The sequence below is a fragment of the Mesocricetus auratus genome, unplaced genomic scaffold (genome assembly GCF_017639785.1).
Source record: "Mesocricetus auratus isolate SY011 unplaced genomic scaffold, BCM_Maur_2.0 Super-Scaffold_100004, whole genome shotgun sequence".
Taxonomy (NCBI): Eukaryota; Metazoa; Chordata; class Mammalia; order Rodentia; family Cricetidae; genus Mesocricetus; species Mesocricetus auratus.
Window position 1 is genome coordinate 91222209 of NW_024429189.1, and position 26598 is coordinate 91248806.

The following is a 26598-nucleotide window of genomic DNA, read 5'->3' on the forward strand; positions in this document are numbered from 1 at the left end:
GACTCCTCCATCCTACATCTTTGAATTTCCCGACTTATTCTCTTCCCTTGCCAGACAGAAATAATAGCAGTAACCTTCCTTTGCCATCACTTGCCTGAAAAGGCACCTTGAATAATATTAAAAACTAAGGCTACAGAGTAGTCGCAACTGACCTGACTTGTTGGTAGAATAGGAACATACATTCCCGACTTCTGTCATCCCTGACCCTGTGGGCAGAACCAGGCACACACCCAGGCCCCATTACCCCAAGCAGAGTGTCACACACAGGCCATATGGCAGTCACAGCAGGTCGTCTGGTGGAGTAAGCTGGTATTCCGAAGACAAGCTGGGGCCTTTGGCATCAAGCCTTCCCAGGAGCCTGGTCCTTCTTCTGTCTAGAGTAGTTGCTTTTTCTAGAGGCCAAACAAAGGGAGCAGCCTGCCTGGGACCTGGAGTGGAGAACAGATAATGATGGATGACCTTGCTGTTAATGTCTCTGCTAACTAGTTAGCCTTGGAAACCATTCTGGCCTCTGGGTAAAAATAACAATAAAAAGACGAGACTCTGATGTTCATTCCTGCCACAGTAATCTCCTGCTATGTATTTTTTCTCTCTTTTTTGATTGCAAAAGGTTCCTGTTTATATTCTCAAAGAGCTGGTCCTCATCTTGAGCTCAGTAGTTTGTCATTGTCGTAGATAGCGCATTCTTTCTGCCGCGATCTGGCCCTCATCTTCTCATCAGTTGCTTGAGGTATTTTCACCTTAAATCAGGATTGTTGCTAGAACAATTTAGCTTAAAAAAAATTGTTATCCTCTCTGAGTTGAGGTTGACAGGCAAAAACTTGTAGGCAAGTTTGACTGGAATTATCTGCCCCAGAGCAATGGTTCTGATTACAGGACACATTGTGCAATCCCCTTTCAGGGTTATTTAGAATTTGGCAAAAGACAGGTTAGATCCTGTTTTCTGTCCCTTCCTGCTCAATTTGTTTTCACTTCAGTTCCTCTTCAAATTATTAATAGAATCACCGGAGCATTACCAATTCTGATAGTAGTGTTCATTGATTTAAGAACATCCGGACACGTAATGAAAACCTGTTGATTTTCATAAAACTTCTTTAACTTGACAACTTTTCTCATGCACTTAAAATAAACTGGAAATAATCAGAATTGGTACAACTTTTTGGGTAACATAGATTTTTTTTTAAGGGAGCCATTAATAATGGACAAATAGTGTCTGTGCCTCCTCTCCTGCTTTCCCTCCTTGCGTGGTACCCTCTGCCCCCCTTTTCTCTTCAGTCAGTATCTAGCCCTAAGAAAAGAAATTGTGAGTGTGTTCATGCTGACCGAACCTTCGCTGTGATTTAGCACAACTTACTTTCAAACAGGAAAATGGCCACCTCCCAAAGCAAAGACTTCCCAGGGCAGCATTTCAGGCCTAAACCATCTGGGAGACAGGCTGATTTCCTATGACATCTGCTGCGTAATGGGATCAAATCAAGCAGATTTCTTTGACAGACTCATGCACCCAGAGCGCCCCTCTCAAGAACCACTCTTCTCTCCTCTGTTTCAGGAAAGCTACAGAGTGAGCGGAAATGGGATACGGGGTGAGGATGATTGGGAAAGAATATCACACTTAGTTCTTTGTTCTCTGTTCCTCTTGTACCAAGGACTAGTTTACTAGTGATGGGCAGATGTGGAAATCAGCATCGGTTGTCATTATAGACAATGTTTTGGTTTCATAGCCTAAGGCTCATGGCCCCAGGGCACATGTAGATTGCAAACACAAGCTGAGAGAGCACACATCTACTGTATCAACATTCGTCCTAAAATGTAAGCCGGTCATGTGCTACCTTTTGCATGGATTCATTTCTTCCTTAACTATTAAGTATTTATGGGCAACCTCATTGAGGCCAGGCGCTGTCTGATGCTGGGGTGAGAGAGAATGATGTGACATTCAGCCATCTCATCTCTCTTGGAAAGACTGGTTGCAAATATCTATCAATGAAATGTCATCTTGCAAATTTAGTTGAGACAGGTACTGTGATGCTTTCTGTAGAAGGGTTTCCATGGTGTCATGGTTAAGGGACATGCCCAGAGTTCCATGACTAGAAGATAATGCTAAGTGGATTTGAATCTAGGCACTGTGAGCAGTGAGCCTATACCTGGAAGACTTGTTCAGAAGATGAAGTCCAAGTAAGGACTCTTGGGTTCAGTTTTTTGGCCTGTAGAAAAATGACCTGCATCTAGCAGAGGATTGGGTGGCTGGATCTGGGGTAGGAACATGGTCTGTGCTGAACATGAGGATTTGAGGTCTGAGGAGCTGGTGACAATGAAGAAGGCAGGTATGAGATGAGTGACTCTCTAGAGGCTCTGGCTGAGACCCGAAGAACAGCATTGGCTTCTTGAGATGAGCTGGGGGGAGATGCTGATCTATGGCAGCTGAATCAGCCCATCAAAAGAGAAGGAAGTATCCAAGAACCACAGGGGTGACCAGAAAGACTGTGTGCAGCATGACTCCATGCCTTGGTAAAGCAGGCCATAAAATAAGGATTGCCTTGGACTTGATTATTGATGGGCAGGAATTAAGGTAGAGCGAAGTAGGTTAAAATTGATAGAGACTAATGGACTCAGGTTGCTCATTAAAGAGGCCTGGCTGGGAAAGGAGGTGGAGAGAGGTACATGGTACAAACAGCCTCAGAGTTAGAGAGAGCTTGTTTATGATCAGACCTTCTTGGGATGTTTATGATGCGTGAGAGGAGCCCAGGGGGGTTTGGAGTTATACCAGGTAAACATTGATCCAAGAAGGTAGCTGAAAGGCAATTCAGAGCCTTATCTCTGAAATAAAGGTTCATATGCTAGTCACTTTGATATAACATGTGAAGAAACTCAGGCCAGAGGAGTGGAAAAACTTGTGTTAGACACACAGCAATTTGTAGACCCAAATCTCCAGTTACCCACTGTCTTTCTTCTCACTGACAGTCGGAGGAGACGTCCTACATATTCCTGATGATACTGAGCAAGCACATCCAACCAGATTCTCCTACTTCTGCAGTACTCCACCCTACAGAAGTTAAATCAGGCAGCTGCGTTGTGAATTCCTCGGTATATCACAGAACAAAGTTTTAGGGGTTAATCATAGCCTGTCATTAACATGACTGTGCTGGACACCTCTTCCTTCTAACCATGTATATCACCAGAGGCATAGAGGGTCTTGGAGTCAAGGCCTCCTTCTTGCTTCATAAGATAAGAAGATTCATTCATTCCTAATTGGAACCAGTTAAAAAGTGTGTGTGCAGAACAGGCTCACGGGAAAGATGTCTTCAATAAAAGAGCAGCTCTTCTCCAAGACACTCCATTAGGCAAGATCCTTGGGAGCCTGGATGTGAGGCAACACCCCCACTGATGGGGGATGTCCTTCTGCATCCTGTGAATATCTGTTTCTCTTATTGGTTGATGAATAAAGCTGTTTAGGCCAATGGACAGGTAGTCTGTAGCCAGGCAGAAGGTATAGGTGGGGCTACCAGATGCAGAGAATGCTGAAAAGAGGAATCCAGAGAGTGAGTTGCAAAGGAGAGATGCCATGTAGCTCCCAAGGAAACGAGGACAGGGGAGTCATCAGTCAGCCAATAGCCATGTGGAGAGACACAGATTAATAGAAACAAGTTAATAATTAACAGAGAGCTAGCCAATAAGAAGCCTAAGCCACAGGCCAGTTTATAACTAATATAAGCCTCTGTAAGTTTATTTGGGACTAAATGGCAGCAGGACCAGGCAGAACAGAAACATCCATCTATACAACACTGTGTAGGATCTAGATGATCCTCTCCCAGCATTACTTAAGGGTCTTTCTGGAGTCTGCACACCACACCTACTGGTGGCTCATGGTCCTGCCATGTCACCACACATAGTAGTGAGCTTACTTCTTGTTTACAAACCAAAAGCCGTGCCATCTACCATTATAGTGACACACTATTATAAATTACTGATTAAAGTAGAAAGTCCTGCATAGAACACACTACTCTATAGAATCCGGACAAGTGAGCGTGAAAGAAATCTAAAACCCGTCTCCCATCACTGACCTTCAGTGTCTGTCCCATGTCATGGTAGGCTCCAAGGAATAGCAATTAACTTGTTTTTCTTTCCTTTCTTTCAGTTTTCCCAAGCCCATTGTTCCTTTCCCATCCTGCCGTGCAAGGCTGTCAGGCAGTAGACCTACAATGTCTAACTCTGGGGGCCATCATGCTTATCAACTCCAGACTCCAGGTGGATGGCATTCTTTAGTTCCAGAATCTTCCCCATCTCCCTTTAATCCACAGCATTCTCAGTGAAGTCAGTGCTGTTGAGAGTAGAGCCCCAGATGCCTGTCCTCCTGGAGTCTGCTACCTTCTGTTGCTGTTTAATATTTGATATAAATCTAAATTAAATTGGAGTCCAAAAAGGTTCTCTTGCCCTAAGGAGTCTGCAGGGCTGTGGCAATTCACGACTCTTGATTAGTCCTTTTGTTTACTCCCTTATCCTCAGTTCCTTGGACATTGCCTTCAGCATTGATAACCTAGCCAGACATCCCTCCAGGACAGAAGAAGCTTTAGGGGTGTCTATAATCTTGTGACTAAGGAGGCCAAGAACAGACATCGAGAGCCTGTATCTGAGGCAGAGTGGTGTGTGTGTGTGTTTCTGTGTGTCTGTGTGCGTGTGCACAATCTCAATACTCAGCAAGCACAAGCAGGAGGGATGATGGAAGTTTGTAGGCTAGGCTACAAAGTGGGTTTGAGGCCAAACAGGGTTACATAGTAAGACTCTCTAAAAAGGAAAAATGAGCAGGAAAAGGTGAATGGGACACAGAGGAGGAGGAGAAGGTCCCAAGGAGAGGTCAAGTAGGAGAATTCCTTGTCAGTGTCAGTGGCACATACCATATTCTCATGCCAAACACGATGCCAAGGTAGCAGAAACACCTGTTAGGAAGGATGGAGCTGAAAAGGAGAGGACTCAGGAAGAGAACAATCTGGAAGGCCACATTCCAAACACTGGGGTTTTAATAGGAAGTTCTTGGAGGCCTAGGCAGTCACATGCCAAGGTTTATATCTTGGAAAGATAATTCTTGTTGCATCTAGAAAATAAATGGGAAAGCCGGGCATGGTAGCACATGACTAACCCCAGGGCTGCAGAAGATGAAGCAGCAGGACCCCCAAGTTTGAGACCAACCTGGTGAGATTCTGTCTGAAGAGGAAGAAATTAAAGAGGAGCAAACAAGAGGATGAATGAATGGTCAGAAGACCGTGACAGAAGAAAGAACACAGAAAGGTGGTGTTTTAAAATGCTGGGAGGAGTCACATGTGGTGTTTCAAGCCTAAAATCACAGCATGAGTAGGCTATACAAGAAGAATGTGTGAACTCAAGGCCAGTCTGGGCTTGAACTTTCAAGACAACCTGGGCTGTAGTGTAAGACCTTGTCTAGCTGGATTGGGGACTTCTATATACAGACAGGTGGGACTAACGGACCTTGGGCAGAGTGTGACCCAGGGCTGTAGATGTCTGCTGAATTCAGTGTCTTCACAGAGAGGCCTCCTTTAGGAGAGGAGGAATTCAGCATGTCCTGACTGAGGAGGAGGTGAGGAAATGATGGTTGTGAGAATAAAGAGCTTAAACCTCTGTGAATGGAAGGGAAAGAAGAGTAGTTGCAGGACCTGAGGTAGAGGAGTTTTTGTTCTTTTAGTGAGATGAGAGTTGAGACACATGAACACCCAACAGTATTCAGTCAGTTATAAACTAAACATCATGTTATAAGAGAGACAGGGAGAGAAAGGGGAGAGGGGGGCTGTTGGAGACTATGGTCTTTCTATTCAGAAAAGAGTGAAGGTGAAAGGTCAAGGGATGGGTATGCTGCAAGCTAATCATCACTAGCAAAAGAGCTCCAGGTCCAGTAAGAGACCCTGGAGGTCAAGGAAAACACATAATACTAGCCTCTGACCGCATGCATATTGGCATACTCCACTCAGATACACAGATGCCCAGATGAATGCATATCATATGTGCTTGTGCACGTGCACGCATGTGTGCACACACGCCATATGAAGAAATGACTTCAGAAGTTGGTGATAAAGAACACAAGGAAGAGTCAGTGTATCTTGGAATGAGACAACGTACTGAAGATGCTCCATTGTCTGACTTGATTATTTTGCTGAGGGAAGAAAGGAGGGTTATGTGAACTGTCAGTTGTAACTAGAAGGATGCCATATCTTTGAGGCAAATCATTAAGTTTGTTAGAGAATACTCAAGTTTAGAAAACAAACCAGGATCTCCTTGGAATCTCAAGCAGTAGTTGGTGGTCAAGAACTGTTCATTGTTGCTGAGTCAAAGCAAATGTCCCATGCTGTAGGGTAGATATGGAGATTAGTGGCTACTTGTCTAGGACAGGGCCCTTCCAAGAAGGTTCTTGCAGGCAGAGGAGTCTGGCGCATCTATAGACACATTCAAGAAATGCATGACCTTTAATTATAGTGTCTGAGAGGAATGTTGAGACTGGAGAGGAAAGAGCAGTTAGTGGACTAAAGGTTCCGATGAGAAGAATGAGCAGCGATATTGAAATTAGGGAAGCAAGCAGGCTGGGAAGGCAGAAGATTTAGATCCAGCTGAGCCAAGCTTGACTTTTGACTTGATAGCTTCTGAGGTGGAGTCACAGGGTGGGCTCATGAGTGAGGGAACCACTAAAATCTTTGGAAAGCTCTGGAAACTAAGATGTTATCAGACAATATGTTTGGAAAGGAGGAAGTGAACCTTGCTAAGCAAAGCCACAGCTTGAGGGCCAGAAGAGTCATTAGGAAGCCAGAAGAAGGCAATCAGCTTCTAGATCCTGGGTGGAAAGGCTGCTGAAGTGTTCCTCTTTGATCCATGGTGGTTGTGGGACACAGGTAGGGAAGATACTGGAACCCAGTAGGGAGGGGCTGGATTTGCTGCTTTCTTTCTTGGATGCCAAGGGGCTTTCAGAGGGCTGTAGACTAAGTACTCACTTCTTTCTCTGAGAGTCATAGATTTCAAGTCTGACCACTATGCTATAAATATAAAAAGGGATTGCTTTGACTCCTGGTTAAACCCTTTTAGTTTGGGTCTGCCAACAGAAAATTTCTTAAGATTTTGTTTGTGTAAAACATTCTTGTGTTGTTTAAAAAAGAAACAACAACAACAACAAAAAACTATCCTCACTGCTCACAGAAGTCATGCTGGAAATGTATTTTCTTCCAACACTTTTAAAAATGTCATTCTATGGTCTATTGTCTTCTATCATTTCTATTGATAAGTCAGCTGTTGGGACCATGCTTGTTCTTTTGAAAGAAATACATATTTTTTAGCTTTTCATTTTTTAGCTTTTAATGTTCTTTACAGTTGTCTTTATTTTCAGTATCTACAGTATAATATGTCTAAGTATGTTTTTTTTGCTTTCTATTTAGAAATTCTTAGAGTTTTTATTAGTGTGTACCTTACAGTCTTTTGTCAATTTTGGAAAAAAACCACTGACATTACTTGATTAAATATTCCTTCTGTTATTTTTCTCTCTAAACATCATGTGTCTTTTTGTTTTTGTTTTTACTTTTCTGATTTTCTTTTTCCAAGGTTTCAACTCTCCATATTTCTGTCTGATAACCAACCCTTTACTAACAACAGTTACTAAGAATTTTAAGTTACATGTAGATTTTACTGTAAAATTTCCACTTAATTCTGTTTAATGGATTCTGATTCTTTGGTGGAATTCCCTTTGTCATTTTTATCCCTAGATAAAATCTGCCAGGTTTGTTTGTTTATTTGTTTGTTTGTTTGGAGACAGGTTCTCACTGGTTGCTCTGACTAGCTTGTAACTCTAAGTAGACCTGACTAACCTCATATCATAGAGATCTACCTGTGTCTGTCCCTCAGAACACCACAGGTTTTTGTTTGTTTGTTTGTTTGTTTCCTAACTATTTTGTCACCATGTTTTTTAACATATTCTTGATAACTCTAATTTATAGTTTTTCTGTAGACCTAGTTATGTTATTTTGTCTCCTCATGAGGTTGGATGTGCAGTAATGGGTGTTTAATACTGAACATTGTGTAAAAGTTATCTCTGGGTAACTAGGTGATGTGATACTACCTGTTGTGTGACAAAATTTTTCCTGGGCAGATGAAATATACTTCTCTTCTCACCCCAGATAGGAAACCCACAATAGACCCAAGTATGGTTAGCACCAAAGTCCAAATTGGTGAACCGATGAATTTTACTGTGGTTGCTTACAGGAATATGGGTGAGGGGTTGCTTCCCTACAGAGACATTAGTGACTCAAAGACAGCTGCATCACCAAAGCCCACCCCAGCATGGGGGACAGCTTACAAAAGCTGAAACCTAGAGTTCACTCCACAGCCTACAGGCAGCTCAACAGATTGGAGAGTCCTTTCCAGGTACCTCGAATGATCTAAATCTCTTCTAAGTAGCCGTTCTCATTGGCGACTGAGTCTTCTGTGCCTCTCTCCTCCTCTCCGTCTTCCTTGCAGCTGCTCTCGGCTTTCTCTGGCTGGGAGGGGTCGGTGACTCTGGTCAGTTTCAGGGTATTCTGGAAGCTATTTTGTTGTTGTTGTTGACCTCCCTGCTTAAGGAGTTCCCTTGCAGGATGGAGTGGTTTAATCTCAGAGGAGACTAGCACAGGATCACCTTCTCTTTTCTTGAAAACAGACAGAATGGGAGAACTCTACAGCCGTCATTCTGGAGGTTAGCCTGCTGAAGGTTAGGTTAAATGGATTGAAGCTTTGGTCTCCCATTTCTCCCCTTTCCTGTGATACCACTTTTCCAGGCTATCAATGATGGCTTTTTGATATTTATTGGTTGCAGTCTTTGGTATATATTACCCTTCAGGCTGCCAAAAATACTGTTTTTCTTTCTAGTTGTGTTCTCATTTGTATAGACCTTAAAAGCTAGCTATCCCATAAGGTAAAATCAGGTGTGACTGTGGAGCTCAGTCCTTGTACCTATCTTCTCATGTGGATACTGCCACTCAGACTCTGGGTGTCCAGCAGCCTGCTGCTGCTGCTGCTGCTGCTGCTGCTGCTGCTGCTGCTTCTTTCTTCTTCTTCTTCTTCTTCTTCTTCTTCTTCTTCTTCTTCTTCTTCTTCTTCTTCTTCTTCTTCCTCTTCCTCTTCTCCTTCTCATCCTCCTCCTCCTCCTCCTCCTTCTTCTTCTTCTTCTTGTTCTTCTTCTTCGCCTTCTTCTTCCTTTCTTTTTGATTCAATGGCAATATAGTGACAAAATATGTGTATCTGCGTATCACTGCTTTCTGGCTAAACAGTAGCCTCACCAAGGATGCTGTCTCCATAAGCTTACTTGGGGAAAGTGGTCCCTCCTCCTCAGTGGAGAGACCTGAGGAGGTCTGCATATATGGAACTGGACCTCGTCCTGCAGGAAACCCCATCATAGTGGCAATGTCAGCACATCAAGTTTTGCAAATGGATCTACCTAACGGGAGGAAGGGGATTGATTGCTTTCACATCTTTGTTGCCTAATGAGATGAAACAATATTTACTAAAAAGCTACTAGAATTTTGCTGTCAGTTAGGTAGTGTTAGATGTTGTCTATGGGTTATTTCCCCCAGAAGGACCAATGAGATGGTAAAGACAATTGCTCCTATTTTGCATTTGATAAACTGAATCAAGTCCTAACTCAGGGAGTAGATGTTACAGGCAAATGTATCCTTTCCAGCATTTTGTCTGACTTATCACCTGACTAGTGTCCTGATTCCTTTGGGCCCTAGCATCGCCTATATGGGGTAGCACATCTCTGATTCCAACAGTTAGGAAACTGAGCTGTGAAACTGAGCTCAAAGCTAGCCTAGAACACATAGTGACACCATGTCTCAAAAACCTTAATAACTTGAAGGATTTCTATGCAGATCATTCCTCCATCTAGTACAATTTTCAAATGGACTTCCAGATTCTTTCTGCATGCACATACCCATACACGCAGTACCCCTTCTTTGTTATATGTATAGCAATAAATGCCATGTATAGCATCAACAGTATTTTAAATTGTGTTGCTGTTGTTAATGAAACTTTTTCATGGGCAGAAAGCCATGGTGGTAGGCTTAAGTTTTGAAGGATTAGGTTGGCCTCGGGAAGGGTATAGGGCGAAGTGCTCCATGTGTCAGATGAGGAGTTAAAGGATGTGACAGCTCAGCCATAGCTATGGGCTAGCTGTGAGTCAGCATGACCTGGCTTCAGTACTTGTGGATGAGGGCCACTTCCGGTGCTGGGAAACACAGATGCTGCCTGGCTGATGGTGTGAGCCTGGCTGATGTGAGCACTGACAGTAAGCCTCTCAGAACTTTCTGTTTCTGTACATATCTTTCTACATTTCTTTAGGAGCAGTGAGTGTTTGAGATTCTTTTTCGTGATTCCGGGAAGAGCTAGCCAAGTGACTTTCCATCCGGAAGATGCATTTTTGGGACTGGAGCCACAGCCATACTTGATACTTAGAGCATCATTAGTCTTTTTAGGCTGCTAGAATGGTCTGGGATCTTGACAACCAGAAAGCATACGGAACAAGACTGGGAGAAGCTGCTTCAGAGGATAAAGCTGTGTTGTCACAACTGAAAACTTGTGAGGCAGAAATGCTAGCACAAGTTAATACAGTCATGGGATTGGGTTGGTAAAATTCTCAAGAGAAGGTTTGATAAGTGGCTATCAGCTGTAAAATTTACTCTAAACATAGTCCTTTGGTATTTCTTAAATGACCTTTTATTTGTAATTGCCATCAGTTTTTAGCTCGGCTTTTCACCAGACCTTGTTTGGGCTGTTGAGGTCAAGCTGGCTGTACACAGTGCTAACTATGCTTAGACTCTACAGGCAGTTATTCATTTTTACCCTGAATAGAATAGATGCTATTTTCATGTTTTGTAGATAACAAGACCAGTTCTCCTAGAGATTGAAGACCCATTCCCCAGGGTCATTTAGTCAGCCATGGTAGAGTTCCATCTAGTTGCAGGCTTGAGTACAGAATGGGGCTGTCATCATTTCCATTCATGCATAGCCTTTGTGAAACAGTTTTATTTACTACTGCTGGATTCATTATCTATTAACAAAGATTTTATCAAAACTTTATTCTTTCCATATAAAACTAGGCCTGTTTTTAAAACTACAGTTTTACTTATATATAAGTATGTTTATTCATATATGGCTTACACTTTTCTTCAAATTAAATAGTGTGCTGTTCATAGTCACATTTTTTAATTTATGGACTGATTGATTGTATTCAGAATTTGAGATGGCTACTAATAATTTGCTCCACGGTTTTAGGGATACAGAGGGAGGCTATTTTTTTTTTGGTTACTGAAAGTGACCAAAAGCAACACCCTTGGAATCTCACAGAGGCACCTCTCCCATTGGCCCAGAAAACCCCCAATTCATTTTATCAATGAGTTGCTAACATTTACAGATCTTTTAACTCTGTTCTGTTTTCATGGTTTTATTGGTATATTGATCTACAGTAATTGTACATATTTAATGTGTGATTTAATATCTGTGAAACACAACTTCAATAAAAATGATGAATATAGCCATTGCTCTCAAAAGTCTCTTTGTAATGCCATCTGTTTGAAGGAAAAACACTCAGCCTAGTTTGGAGCAGAGAGTCTGGTCAGGGACTCAGCTGACTGCCCTGGATTCCAGCCTGCCCTCGAGGCACCATGAAAGTCATAGTGAATTCGTGTTTTTTTTTTTTTTTGGTTTTGTTTTTTGTTTTGTTTTTGTTTTTTGTTTTTTTGGGTTTTTTTTGCCAGCCTTTAGTTTACCCATCTAACAAAGGAGTGTATTAGGACTGGTGGTCCCTAAGGCCCACTACAACTCAGATCTCAATAAAGTGAAGAGGACAATGTATTTAGGACATTGGTTAGTGTCTGAATGGTTTTATGTTAGAATGTCAATGTCCCTAGAAACTGGGTACTAGCTGTCATAGTCTGTCACCTCCTGATTTACCAATTGGTTTTTATCAAATTGTCTTATTTCTTTTCAGTCCCTTTCACCCTAATACAAGGTCACTGATCACTTTTTGCTGGTTGGTCTTGAAAACACCTGTTTGAGAGTGTTTAAATGATAGCTTATGTGATGCTGGATACTAAGCAGCACTTACGCAAAAAGCCAGTGGCTTTTCAAGGCACTTTGGCCTTTTGAGGGAGGAAGAGACGTGTTGTATCTATGTGTTTCAGGACTGGGGGAAGGATGCAGATTGGACTTTAATTAAAATTCTGATCTCTACTTTGCTTGTTTCCTTGCCAAGTCAGCAGCCAACACTTCTGTTTGTGGTTCTGGTGATTTTGCTGTGATGACACAGAGTTGCCTCCCTAATTCTGGCAAATGAACATAATGCATCAATATGCTTACCAGGTGCTTTAGCGGGGCCCAGCTCGATGCTGCCTTCTGCTCTTCTTGGAGATACCTATCTGCCACTGCCAGGGGTCTTGGTAGATAGGGAGCCATGGAAAGAGGTAGACAAAAAAATAGAATCGTCTACAAATGAGAAACAAATTTCACCACAGCATAAAGGTTTTCCATGCTTTTGTCTTCCAGGTAGCTAGGTGGGATTTCTGAGGAGGGCCCTCAGATTTCTTCTTGGCCCACCATGAGGTTCTTTCTGCTTTGTTTCTACGTGATGTTCCTCCTGATCCCCAGCTTACGGGCAGTCAGCTTCCCTGAAGACGACGAGCCCCTTAACACTGTTGATTATCACTGTAAGTCACCCAAAGCCATATTGTCATTTACAAAGGAAGCTTTATATATGTTTTGTCCTATGTCTATTCATTTTCAGCACCAGAGACCAATTTTAATACGTGTTTACAATGTTTTGCACATTAAATTGTTTGCATTCTTTCTCTCGGCTGTGCAGAAACTGAGACAGATCTAATGGGCGCTGTCCTGCAGCCCTTACAGAAATGATATATTTTCAGTAAAAAAAAAAAGAAAAGAAAAGAAAAAAAAGACCATTTGCTGACATTCTCCATCTTTTACTAATTTATATTCAAGGCCTTAAGAGAGGAATTTAGTTAAAACCCTTCCTACAAGTACTATATACAGCTAATCAATGCTGTCTATTGATTCTTCAGCTCTGTAATCCTGACTGATGGTTTAGCCCATTTTTACTTGCAGATTCAAGGCAATATCCGGTTTTTAGAGGACGCCCTTCAGGCAACGAATCACAGCATAGGCTGGACTTTCAGCTGATGTTGAAAATTCGAGACACACTTTATATTGCTGGCAGGTAATTTTCCTTTCGTTGGTTTATTAGATTAAAATTCTTTTCTCTTGTGGTGCTTGCATTAATGTGTCTAGTTCATGAAAAACTAATATGTGATTGAGATCAAGAATTGCAAGTAGTCAAAAATACTCTCCATGAAGAACATGCTGGGTACCAGGTACAGAATACAGAGCTTCAGCCCTCTGTGACACATCCAGAAATCACACATCATTCTTTTGTCCTAAAGCAGCAAGGGAAAAATAATTATTTTTTTCTAACTTAGAATCACTCAGGCAAAGATCAGAAATGTGCCCATGCTAATGCCCAATCTGTTTACCCCTAGCCTGGAGGGAAGGGCCTCCTTTGCTCCTTGACTTCAAGACAGCATCTCCCTAATGAAAAAGTACTTTGTTAACTCCGTTCAAGTCACAGAAAAGCCTGATGATCTTCCAAGAACAGTAATGGCAGAGCTGTAAAGATGACATAAGAAACAACTTAGCATTTATGCATTCATACAATATGACTTACTGTCTTGTTTCCAACAGAGATCAAGTCTATACAGTGAATTTAAATGAAATACCCAAAACAGAGGTCATACCAAGCAAGGTGAGCCACTAGCTACTGAGGGCAAATGTGTTCACACTCCCTCTGAGCTTCAGTAATGCCCACTCCAAAAGTGCATCCTTTTAAAACTGAGCTTTGATTTTGCTTGGTTAATCTAGAAGCTGACGTGGAGGTCCAGACAACAGGATCGAGAAAATTGTGCCATGAAAGGCAAGCATAAAGTGAGTGCAGGGCATGGGTACCTGCCACGTTCCCTCTTTGTGGGCTTGCCACCGTAACATCAGCGTAGGAGGTGTCTGATAGTCGTGTAATTGCTTTTCCTCTAGGATGAGTGCCACAACTTCATCAAAGTATTTGTTCCAAGAAATGATGAGATGGTTTTTGTCTGTGGTACCAATGCTTTCAACCCAATGTGTAGATACTATAGGGTAAGTATGTTTTATATGATGAGTATTTTCCCTTCAACTTTATTTTCCTTCACTGGTTTGCTACTAGAGTTGAATCTTCTCTGCTGTAACCCAGTGATTTGTTTTATCTCTCATGTTATACGAGAATACGAAACAGAATCCCTCAAATAGAATTTCAATATAAATAAAGCAATATTGCCTTCAAACAAATACATTGAACAGATGTGACACCAGCTATTTTCTTTTTTTTTTCTCTTGCAGTTGAATACCTTAGAGTATGATGGGGAAGAAATTAGCGGCCTGGCACGATGCCCATTTGATGCCAGACAAACCAATGTTGCCCTCTTTGCCGGTAAGAAACTGTGGTGTATTGAATATCAATGATTAATGACATTGAAGATACAAAAGCATTTAAAGGAAGAAAAAAGCTCATGCTTTGGATAGATACTTTGACATAAGCATTTCAAAGGCTTCAAAAGCCAATGAACAAATTTTTAGGAAGAATACATGAAAAACAAACAAAAAACAGGAGTATTTCATTGACTAGGGTAAGTATTCTCACACGTGGTTCTGTCATTAACTAAGCCACTGACCTTGAACATTGCTTAATTTTTGGTGTTTAGATCCCTCATCTGTAAAATTAGGTAATATCATAGGACAGCCAGTTAGAGGTTGAGGGTGAACACAGGTGTAGTTTATTTCATAGATATTGGTGACAAGTGAAACCCTGCAGATGGTAGCCATGCTAACATACTGTAGGTAATTATGGTTATTTTACCAAATGATAACTTTGGTTTCAGATGGGAAACTGTATTCTGCCACAGTAGCCGACTTCCTGGCCAGTGATGCTGTCATTTACAGAAGCATGGGTGATGGATCTGCCCTTCGCACAATAAAATATGATTCCAAATGGATAAAAGGTACCTACGAGGAGCAATGCCATTGGGCTGTTGGGAATGATTACAAGGCTTAAGTGGGAACAGCTGAAACCACCAGGAAGTTCAGGGCGTGACTTTGAATTGTTCATCTAGAGTAAGTGCTTGGTGTTTTGCTTATGAATGGGGCATTGAGAGGAAATGATCAGCCTAGTAGACATGTCAGGGAGTAAGTTCATCCAGGCAATTATGCAAGAGGTCAAAGCAAAACCCAACAACTAGGGAGAGACCTTGTATTAATGTGGCAATTTGTCTAACTCCAAATGCACACAATACTCCCCCCCATGCCCATCATCTATGCTATAACATTAGTAGTGAGGACTGATAAACTCATATTTATAAAGTCATTTTGTTCTTTATATTCTCAAAATTGGTTTTTTTAATCTCAATATGAGATTTTCTTCCCTAGTTAAATAGGTTAATGAATAAATCTGTTGGAACATAGACCTTTGCTGTAGATCACTTCCCTGTAGGCCTTTTACAGTCCATTAGCTGACTTTAAAGACACAGGCTCCCTGAAGCTTAAACACACCCATATTGGGACTCCTTGAAATCATTGCTTCAAGGGTAGTTATGAAACATACCTGTCAGTTGGGACTTACACTAATTGAAACATCCTTTAAGAATGGTCTGCTTTCAATTTTCTTTCAGAACCACACTTTCTTCATGCCATTGAATATGGAAACTATGTCTATTTCTTCTTCAGAGAAATTGCTGTGGAGCATAATAACTTAGGCAAGGCAAGTGTATATGCTTGATGTGCACTGTGGACTTTAACTGCATGGAATCCCACCCACTTTGGTAGAGTGATGGGTGCTCTCTTGTTTCAAAGTACTTGCTTCAGTGCAGATAAGGCCAAATAAGGGAACTGGGTGGCTGACAGTCCAGCTTACACTGGGAAACACCTCACAATGCCCAGAATAGGAACAGCTGTCTTCTCAGACTTTCAAAAGCTGTCATATTTTTATTTCTATCACCACAGAAAGTAGAGGCTCCCTTTTTACTCTTTAGAAAGCCTATTGATGGTGTCATCATTTCCAATATCAACTGCAGAATGGAGAATGGGAACCCTTCCTGTTCAGTTTATAGTGTTTCTTAAGTATAGCAGCCTCTTCTGTGACCACATTCAAGGACTGCACATTTTATTAATAATATGGGAAGCAATGGAAAAATTTAGAGACAGAAGTACGGACATGGTTTTCATTCAGCCAGGGAGATAGCTCATGTCTTGGGGAGCATGTTTGGCAGTGTGGGAACATCTCTTCATTGCATTCCTACTGTGCGGAAGCCCAGTGAGGGGCAGCTTGTTTTGAGCCAGACGTCTGTTTAGTTTGTTTTTGTTTTTGTCCCTGCCGTAAGTAGCAGCATTTTTCCTGTGTTCCTCTTTCGTGCTCATCCACTGCTTGGCTTTTGTCCACGCACAGGCTGTGTATTCCCGCGTGGCTCGCATTTGCAAAAACGACATGGGTGGCTCACAGCGGGTTCTGGAGAAACACTGGACTTCCTTCCTGAAGGCTCGGCTTAACTGCTCTGTCCCTGGAGATTCCTTTTTCTACTTCGATGTTCTGCAGTCCATCACAGACATAATCCAGATCAATGGCATCCCCACCGTGATTGGGGTCTTCACCACACAACTCAACAGGTAGGGACAAACAGGACCCTGATCCTCTAAGAGGTCCATTGTGCTCCGTGTTGGAACCTGGCATGGCCCCCATGGTCAGCCTCTTCCTCACGATTTTCTCATTTTTCAGCATTCCTGGTTCTGCAGTCTGTGCCTTTAGCATGGATGACATTGAGAAAGTGTTCAAAGGACGATTCAAAGAACAGAAAACACCAGACTCTGTTTGGACGGCAGTTCCGGAAGACAAAGTACCAAAGCCAAGGTAAAGCCAAGAGTTGAACAGCTTTTTTTTTTTGTATTGAACAAAAGCACTGTGAATATTGGAACCATCTATCATCTATCTGCCCATCTTCCCTCCCCCACATGGTGTCCCTCTAAGACAGCCCCCACAAAGCCAGTGACTGGCATAATGTTACACGCTGTGCATGTGGACCTGAAGAGCCCATGGAATTCTGGGAGGTGACATTACTCCTCTGGCTTTGCTGTCACTCCTTCCTCTCTTGACCTACTTTCTGCAGAATGTATGTTTACTCCTTCAATACAGTTATGTGACAGAATGACTGAAGATCACTGTTTGCATTTCAGGCCTGGCTGTTGTGCCAAACATGGCCTCGCAGAAGCTTACAAAACCTCCATCGACTTCCCAGATGAGACCCTGTCTTTCATCAAATCCCATCCCCTCATGGACTCTGCTGTCCCACCCATTGCTGATGAGCCCTGGTTCACAAAGACACGGGTCAGGTGAGTCTATAGGTAGGCCCCTTCTGCCGCATAGTTCTCCTGTATCTGGCTCCTGGTCTGACTTACCTCTTTCCTCTACTAGGTACAGGTTGACAGCCATCGAAGTGGACCGTTCGGCAGGGCCCCACCAAAACTACACGGTCATCTTTGTTGGCTCTGAAGCTGGCATAGTGCTTAAAGTATTGGCAAAGACCAGTCCTTTCTCTTTGAATGACAGTGTATTGCTGGAAGAGATTGAGGCCTACAACCAAGCCAAGTGAGTATGTTTGAGGAGAAACCTCTTCAGCTCTGTTCAAAAATGCCTGGTGTGCGTCTCATCTGACCATTTCCTGTCAGACTTCTAAATTAGTGGTGCTTTTTACAGGTTCTGTTTGGGTTTCATTTCTTCCTTTGTTATTTATCTTCCCGCTGAAATACCTTTCAGGCTTGTTTGTTTTTGTAAGCCCACTAGGGCAAGGAGGGTGAACAGCTGATGAGTTTGAAAATAAGTCAGCCCTTCTTTCTCACCTGTGAAAAATGAGAACATCTTAGCACCATCTTACCTTGCAGATCTATTTTGGGATGCTGAGTGTGGCACAGTTGGTTGCAAGCATGTGCACAGAGTATACTTAGAGTTTAGCATTTTGTTCTAATCAGGGAACTGAGATTATTGGGGCAATTAAAACACACAAGAAAGAAGTGAGGGGAATAGAGCACATGAGAAAGATACCCAGAGGCCTCTAGCATGGGAGGATTTAAACACATTAGAATAGCATCCTTCTCATTGTCTAGAGTCCAACACGCTCTTCCATTCAACTAGGAAAGCAGTTTTAACCTTTGGCCAGCTTGAAATGGAATCAGTTGTGTAAAAGCATAGAGCTGTATCCCATAACTATGGTCTCTCAAACCAGGCATTTGGCTTGCTTGGCTGCCAGGTCACACCCCATGTATAGTTGCTGTAGGTTTGATATCAATGTATGTCTTCAAAATGTCCCCACAAAATAGGTGCAGCGCTGAGAGTGAGGAGGACAGGAAGGTCGTCTCCTTACAGTTGGACAAAGATCACCATGCTTTGTACGTGGCCTTCTCCAGCTGCGTTGTCCGCATCCCCCTCAGTCGCTGTGAGCGCTATGGGTCCTGTAAAAAGTAAGCTCGCCTTCCTTTATTCACTCCAGCTCTTCCAGTGGCTTGTCCCATGCTGATAAGAAAATCCACATCACTGTTTGTTTGGTTTCCTATAGGTCTTGCATCGCATCACGTGACCCATACTGTGGTTGGTTAAGCCAGGGAGTTTGTGAGAGAGTGACCCTAGGGATGCAGTAAGTACACCGGGCCACCTGACCATCTTCTCACAGGGTATCAGCACCCCTCCCCCAAAAATGAAGTTTCCAGATACACGGCTTTCCATTTTCCTTCATTTCTTTTTCTGGTGCGGGGAAAGTTTTGAAAAAGAAAATGTAAAATTTGAAAGGGAAATGAGATTTAGACACAGCAAACCCTGAGGGCAGTGGATTCTGTAGAGAGAACATTTCATTCTCTCAGACATCCTCGATAAACTAACAAGTAGTTTCTATGGCAAGTTTGTTGGATCGCCAGTGTATTCTCTCTGCTTACTGTCACTAACCAGTCTGTGTTCTCGGCTCTGTCCTGGTTGTCCCTTGTGTCCCTATGAAGGCTGTTAACCGAAGACTTCTTTGCTTTCCATAACCACAGCGCTGGCGGATATGAGCAAGACACAGAATACGGCAACACGGCCCACCTAGGGGACTGCCACGGTAAGATAGACACCTCCCTTCCCTCGGGCTGCTCCTTCTGACTTGGTTTGCACGTGAACACTGTTTTACAAGCAGCCTTTGTAATGACTCTGGACACTTACCACCTAGCATTTAACTTAAACTTCGCAAAAGCTGAGCTGTTTGTTCACGGGGGTCCATTAGAAGAGGTTCTGAATTTTTCTTTTCCTTCACCATTTGAACGTTTGTTAAAAAACAAAAACAAAAACAAAAACCACAGTCTAAAGAAAGGCAGTCTAACCAGGAGACTTTTAGTTCGTAGTCTTTTCTTTTGACTTTTTTCTATTACTTGGAATTCGTAAACTTTTTGCTTTCTTTCAGTTACTTTTCACTGATTACTTGTTCCTTTAATCCCTTTAGAAAGTTTGCCTACTTCAACCACACCAGATTACAAAATATTTGGCGGTCCAACATCTGGTTAGTTTTTTTAATTTTTTTGAATTAACAGTCTTTTCTTTCCTTCAGTTCAGCATTTCCAGCCCCTCCCCCTCCTTTTGCACAGTGTGGCGGCACTTCATTTTTCTGCTTTGACTCCTAACCCTCTGAAGGTCCTGAGAGATGTTCTCTTCCTCGGCCCTCCCTTGTGTAGCATGTTAATGACTCATCATTGACCAAGGCACATCCCTAAGAAAAGTCAAATGGGTTGACGTACACTGCATTTCAGCTGCACGCCGGCTGCCCAGCTTCCTTCTCTCAGCCCTTTGCATCGTGAATGCTCCCTCTGGCCATCTGTACTCCATGGATGACAGATCGCATAATTTCCCCCTTCTCTCCCCACCTTTCATAAGACCAAGGAATGAACAATACGCATTTTTCGAAAATGTGTATTTCTAAGTTTTGAAGATCTTTTTAATTTTTTTTTGGATGTTTTGTGGCAATCCCAGGAAACTCTGAATGTTGTGTTCTCGGTGGTGTGAAAGCAGCTTCAGTTGAGTGAAGCTGGATTTTGATGTGTGACGATGTACAGTGGGGTCTCCACGCACATCTGTCTGTGTTTGTTTAGCAGTCTCTATCTGTAACCGTTGGATCAGTCTATACTGTGTCTGAAAGTGTATGCTTACGTGTTCATGGAAATCTAGGTTAAAGCTGGTAATAGATACAGAAAGGTTCAGCTGCTCTTCGGTCTATGCTGCCTCTAGAGATCATGTCAGTTTCATCCCTGGGGTGGGGGAGAAAAGGATGACCAATCTCATGTATCCCAGCATCCTTATTCAGTGTGTAAATGCCATTGCTTGTGCATGAGTTACTGCTAACTCTTTGGAAGAAACTCCTCAGACATTTCAGAGAGCACAGCAAGGTTTGTGCTGCACTGTGGATGGGGAGGCTCAGTGCAGTGAGAGAGACATCTACAAGAGAACCAAAATGGCCTCTTAGGCAGGACTGGTTTATCAGGTCCAAAATCAACTGTATAGTTGGACTTGACCAGGTATTTTCTACAGTGAAGGGAAGGGTATAGAACCCAACCGTTCACAACTGACCTCTGTACAGCACATACTACAAATCAATTCAGTGATCCCCAAGAGCTGGAGAGAAGCAGTGCTAGCTTGAGTTGGGACTCGTATTACGTTTCCACGAGGAGGCTTCAGTTAGGAATGTTCGAGTATCTTTACTTTTGAAACCTGCATAATATATCTTGGTTGTCAACTGTCAGTTTTTATGCCTCTCTTACAAGAAAAGGATTTGGTCTATTTCCCCCAGGTGTACTTTTATGAAATTGTAGGATAGGATTTCTCAGAACATTTACTTGACTTTAAAATGCAACAAAGCAATCAGAAAACTCTTCTGACGCTAGCCATGTTAATGGACATCTGTTTGCCACCACAGACATGGAGGTATCTTCATCTTCTGTTGCCACTGTGGCAAGTAGCCCAGAAATTACATCTAAAGTGGTTGATACCTGGAGACCTAAACTGACGAGCTCCCGGAAATTTGTAGTTCAAGATGACCCATACACTTCTGATTTTACTGATACTTTATCAGGTATCCCAAAGGGTAAGGTCTGGCCAGGCACCTCATCCCTAACTGCATGGAAACCTGACTCCTAGCGTGGCTCTCAGAGCTGAAACTCAGAACTGCAAGTGCCTTCCTCTAGCACTGCTGGCCACAGTGACTTTGCTGTCCTGTGGTTAGGTCTGAGTGCATTCCTGCCCAAGATGTAGTCCCTGAAACAGCCACTCAGACTATCTAATCTGCATTGGTTTCTGCCTGGAGACACTGAGAGCCTGCTGAATATCAGAAAATTTTGAGGGTCACCCTCACAATATAAAAAAAAAAACCTCACAGATGACAAATATCCTGTTACCAAAATTCTATCTAGGAGGCTTTCTCTGCCCCTTATCTTCAACTGCAATGTAATGTGGAAAGGATATGTGAGGTGACAAGTCATTCAGATGCCACAAGCAGTAAAGCATGACATAGAACTTGTCCATAATTAATTACTACTTTCAGTACATAATAGATGAAGTTTCAAAGCTGCCTGATCAATTTGCTTATTAGATTTAATACTCTAGGAAAAAGTCTATCCTTTGTATATAAGCTGTGGTATCAGGTTTCCAATCAGTTCTTACAGCATTGCTTGTCATTTATGATTTACTTCTGTTGATTTTGTTTTTTATATTTGCATTGCAAACAATTTTATAATCATCATTTCTGTTTTGATTTCTTCAATAATACCATTTCTTTGTTCTTTTCTCTCCTGGTCTTTCACAATGCCATTAAATTCCATAACTTTGACAACTGATTAAAATCAACTAATATTTAAAGGTCTCAGTACTATCTTAAAGCCAGAGAGCCCCCCCCAGTTGCTCTGACTCTAATTCTGGAATAGCTGCATGTGTAACATATGGCACCCTTGGATACCTCTTAATCTAACATGGCTTTATCGATTCTTAGATGTCTGTGGTTGCATTAAAATTTCCAATAATTACAAACTAACTCACTCTTCACTTCCTAGGTTTAATTTAAGTATTCCTCAAATACCTCTAGATAATCTAATGATATTCTTAAACTAATATATAGATTATTTTCTTACACTGCCAGGTTTTCTTACATAGTAGATACTTCATGAATATTTCATCCCAAGATGAAATTTCAAAATAGAACATGAAGGCAAAGGCACAAGTGTACATCTGTATTTAACACCGACCAAATACCTGCTTTTAGTTTGTGACCAGTTACGCTTTTGTTCTAGTTAACACAACTGTATTAGCATAGCTATTTTAGTGTGATGTATGTTTTTGCTAATTCAGACATTTCCTTAACCCCAGCTGCATCTCTTTAATCCTGACTTAGGAATTAGGTGAGAGTTGTAAGGTAAATGTTTTCTGAAATAATTCTAACTCTGCTCTTTAGATAGAAACTCTTAAATTCCTAACAACTGCTTGAAAGAGATTGTGGAAAAGGAAAGAGAAATATATGCCAGTGAAAGATTAGAGTCGTGTTGACTTTTGCTGCAAGCAAATGTTTCTGGAGAGTGTATTTTTATTTCGGGGATGGGGGTGGATACATGGGAAATTTTGCGATCTTCTTGATCCCTTAGCGAGGCATGTGGAGCATCTGAAGGTAGTTTTGGCTCAGGGTAAGCTCTTGTATATTTACTGTTTCTGAAGGCACCTCCTTCAAAGTCTTCGCATGTCTGTTGCAGGTGTGCGGTGGGAAGTGCAGTCTGGAGACTCCAACCAGATGGTCCACATGAATGTCCTCATCACCTGTGTGTTTGCAGCTTTCGTTTTGGGTGCATTCATTGCAGGCGTGGCTGTGTACTGCTACCGCGACATGTTTGTTCGAAAGAACAGGAAGATGCATAAGGATGCGGAATCAGCCCAGTCGTGCACAGACTCCAGCGGAAGCTTCGCCAAGCTGAATGGTCTGTTTGACAGTCCTGTCAAGGAATACCAACAGAACATCGATTCTCCTAAACTCTATAGCAACCTGCTGACCAGTCGGAAGGAGCTGCCACCCAACACGGATACAAAATCCATGGTCATGGACCACCGAGGCCAACCTCCAGAGCTGGCCGCTCTCCCCACACCAGAGTCCACACCTGTACTCCACCAGAAGACCCTGCAGGCCATGAAGAGCCACTCTGACAAGGCCCACGGTCATGGTGCTTCAAGGAAAGAACATCCCCAGTTCTTTCCGTCTAGTCCTCCACCCCACTCCCCATTAAGTCATGGGCATATCCCCAGTGCCATTGTTCTTCCAAACGCCACCCATGACTACAATACATCATTTTCAAACTCTAATGCTCACAAAGCCGAAAAGAAACTTCAAAACATCGACCACCCTCTTACAAAGTCGTCCAGTAAGAGGGAACACCGACGTTCTGTGGATTCCAGAAACACCCTTAATGATCTCCTGAAGCATCTAAATGACCCAAACAGTAACCCCAAAGCCATCATGGGAGAAATCCATATGGCCCATCAAACCCTCATGCTGGACCCAGTAGGACCTATGTCTGAGGTCCCACCCAAGGTCCCTAACCGGGAAGCATCTTTGTACTCCCCTCCCTCAACACTGCCCAGAAATAGTCCAACCAAGAGAGTAGATGTCCCCACCACTCCTGGGGTCCCAATGACATCTCTAGAAAGACAAAGGGGCTATCATAAAAATTCCTCCCAGAGGCACTCTATATCAGCTGTGCCTAAAAACTTAAACTCACCAAATGGTGTTTTGTTATCCAGACAGCCGAGCATGAACCGTGGAGGATATATGCCCACTCCCACAGGGGCGAAGGTGGACTATATTCAGGGGACACCTGTGAGTGTCCACCTGCAGCCTTCCCTCTCCAGACAGAGCAGCTACACCAGTAATGGCACCATACCCAGGACGGGACTAAAGAGGACACCGTCCTTAAAACCTGATGTGCCACCAAAGCCTTCCTTCGTTCCTCAAACCACACCTGTCAGACCACTGAACAAATACACATACTAGGCCTCAAGTGTGCTATTCCTTTGTGGCTTCTTCCTGTCCCTGTTGTTGAGAGGTTGCTGTGAGGGTACCTTAAGACAAGATACCTGCTTATATTTTAAGAGAAACAAGTAGCCAAAGAAACTTTGTAACTTTGGTAACATCAGAACTTGCCACATGTAGCTACTGCAGCAAGGCTTCTGTGTACTGGCCTGAAACAGAGGGAGGTACTGGTCATTCCATTTCTCTTGTTTGAAGCTGAAGGGGATGTGTAGCCTGGAATGGCTCCCTTCACCAGTGTATAGAGCTGACACAGTACTCAGAAGACTGAACAAATACTTGAAAATGGGTTCAATTTAGACTGCCATTATGTGTGGTCTTCCCATTAAATGTGAACATTTTAATATGTATGCATTCACCTTGCCTCTTGCACAAATGTCAAAATGAAAAGATGGGAATGTCTCAATACAAAATGAGCTTGTAGATTACCAAGCAGTTTGCTAAAAAATTCAATCTTTGACCCAAACTGTAGCATTTTTTTTATGTGTGGCACTGTTTTTTTATTTGACGCCACCAACGAAACTGTGTTAGAGAGGGGTGTGTGTGTGTGTGTCTGTGTGTGTGTGTGTGTGTGTAAATGAGACAGTTCTGTACCCATTAGGATTTATTTAGGTGCCCATTGTATCTTTTTGTACTATGGAGTTGCTTACACTAAGCATGACTGAAGACAACTAACTTCCTCCCATACCAGTCCATTGTGTTCAGCTCCAAGAAGGAAAGCCAAGGCTCCTTTGACTGTCAAATGATTAACTTAACCTATGTGGTACCCAATGTCAGAACACTTCAGAGTTCTAAATAAGTTTGTGCTGCTATTCATCAAAACTTCTATTCCAGCCTTGTCAGCTTAAGAAGTTAGAGATATGAAGAGGTATTCTTGATGTATCTACCAGTATTCAGTAGTAACATTTACCTGTCCACTGTGAATCAAAGCCTGAGGCACGCTACTTAACCCTGGACACACTCCTGAGTGTTTCTTTTGATTGTGTTATTTTGTTTTAATTTCCATATAGCGAAAATTTCTCTGTTAACTCTTCCCTCCCCCAAGACAAAAAGAGAAAACTAAAACAGAGGACAAAAGGATGAGACAGAAAAGGAATTACAATTGGCTTACCAGGGAGGGTCTGAAAACCTGTAGGTGGGACCACCCTGCCCTGGCATTGTGTTCTGAGGATTTTCTCCTTAGTCGTGCAGGCAATGACAGTAAACTGTAAATACCACATGTGAGTTTACCTGATCTGTGCATTTTGTGCCTTATTCACGAGAGTGGTAGAAGTTCTGCAATATGTTGAGTGTTTCCACTATAGCGTATCATTTCCTATGTGCTCGTCGTAATGTTTTTCAGCCAGCACCTGAAGACTTCTAACAAAGTCATAAAGCAACCTTGAGCAATTTCCTGTTGAACCCCTACACACACACACACACACACACACAAGAATCGGAAGCAGTACCACCCTTGCCATGATAAACATTCCACTCCTGCTCTTCTGATAATGTGAAGTCAGATGAGGGTTCCCAGGGAACATGGCACCTGTGGAGACCATGTCTAAAGTCATTTCTGTGTAGCTTGACAGAGCCCACTGATGGCTGATGATGTGCAAACTACTGACGGCTTTGGTTAACCCAGTCACTTACTCATCCTAATCTAGAAATTACCACAGCTGAGGAAGGCTCCTGACACAGTCAGGTGAGGTTCAACCAGTATCTTGGGACAGTGCCGATGGTATGCATTACTTAGGGGAAGGAGTGGGTGCAGAACACCAGGATGTAGAATACTGCTGGAGTTGGTCTTTTCCTTCAAGAACATTCTTTCCTAGAGAAAAACGATTCCCTGTGATTTCTTGGAAACTCAAAACACCTGTTCTCAAACTACTTCAGGTTTGCAACTAAAATATTATAATTTAATCAATTAAACCAACCAACAACAAGCACTACGCAGTCAGTCTGCCAACAACGACGTGTTTGCATTTACCTTACCGATATTAATCCTAGCGTGGTAACTCTGTGTGACCCCGATAACATTTTGTAACATTGTGCTGCCTTAGAGTGTACTGTGAGTTCTGTCAGTATTTATGTTGAAATTTCTAACATGGATTCTAGTCTCTATTCTGTTAATTTAATTTTAAATGCTTTATCCATTTGTGCAAAGGTAAACACAGATTGTATCTTTTTTAATGGTACGGCATAAAAAATAACCCTAAAGTGAAGTGGCTCTATACTGTTTTATAGAGTACTTTAACATGTATAGATATCTTGTAAACTTGTATTGTGGATGTGTAAATAATATGTACTTTGGGTTTTTAACACCGCATGTAAAGTCAAAATAAAATATCCAAGTCATTATATCCTGCCTTTTGACATTTAAGAGGTT

The 26598-nt window shown here is 42.4% G+C and overlaps 1 protein-coding gene across 12 annotated transcripts in view; it reads left to right on the forward strand.

The window, feature by feature from the left end:
• Positions 1-26570, forward strand: part of Sema6d (semaphorin 6D) — a 582801-nt gene extending 556231 nt beyond the window's left edge. For 8 of the 12 annotated variants that reach the window (XM_040746197.1, XM_040746198.1, XM_021226293.2 and 5 more), the window contains 18 exons: positions 12559-12719; positions 13135-13246; positions 13768-13828; positions 13945-14007; positions 14113-14214; positions 14455-14545; positions 14994-15113; positions 15780-15868; positions 16553-16770; positions 16880-17011; positions 17335-17490; positions 17573-17746; positions 18475-18615; positions 18711-18788; positions 19183-19244; positions 19623-19679; positions 21087-21254; positions 22906-26570. In XM_040746197.1, the coding sequence (XP_040602131.1) occupies positions 12611-12719; positions 13135-13246; positions 13768-13828; positions 13945-14007; positions 14113-14214; positions 14455-14545; positions 14994-15113; positions 15780-15868; positions 16553-16770; positions 16880-17011; positions 17335-17490; positions 17573-17746; positions 18475-18615; positions 18711-18788; positions 19183-19244; positions 19623-19679; positions 21087-21254; positions 22906-24194 (3222 nt within the window). In that variant the 5' untranslated portion in view covers positions 12559-12610 and the 3' untranslated portion in view covers positions 24195-26570. The remainder of the gene's footprint in view (positions 1-12558; positions 12720-13134; positions 13247-13767; positions 13829-13944; positions 14008-14112; positions 14215-14454; positions 14546-14993; positions 15114-15779; positions 15869-16552; positions 16771-16879; positions 17012-17334; positions 17491-17572; positions 17747-18474; positions 18616-18710; positions 18789-19182; positions 19245-19622; positions 19680-21086; positions 21255-22905) is intronic. The other 4 variants (XM_013112357.3, XM_005068549.4, XM_005068547.4 and 1 more) reach the window with 4 other exon arrangements.
• Positions 26571-26598: the final 28 nt, after the last annotated feature.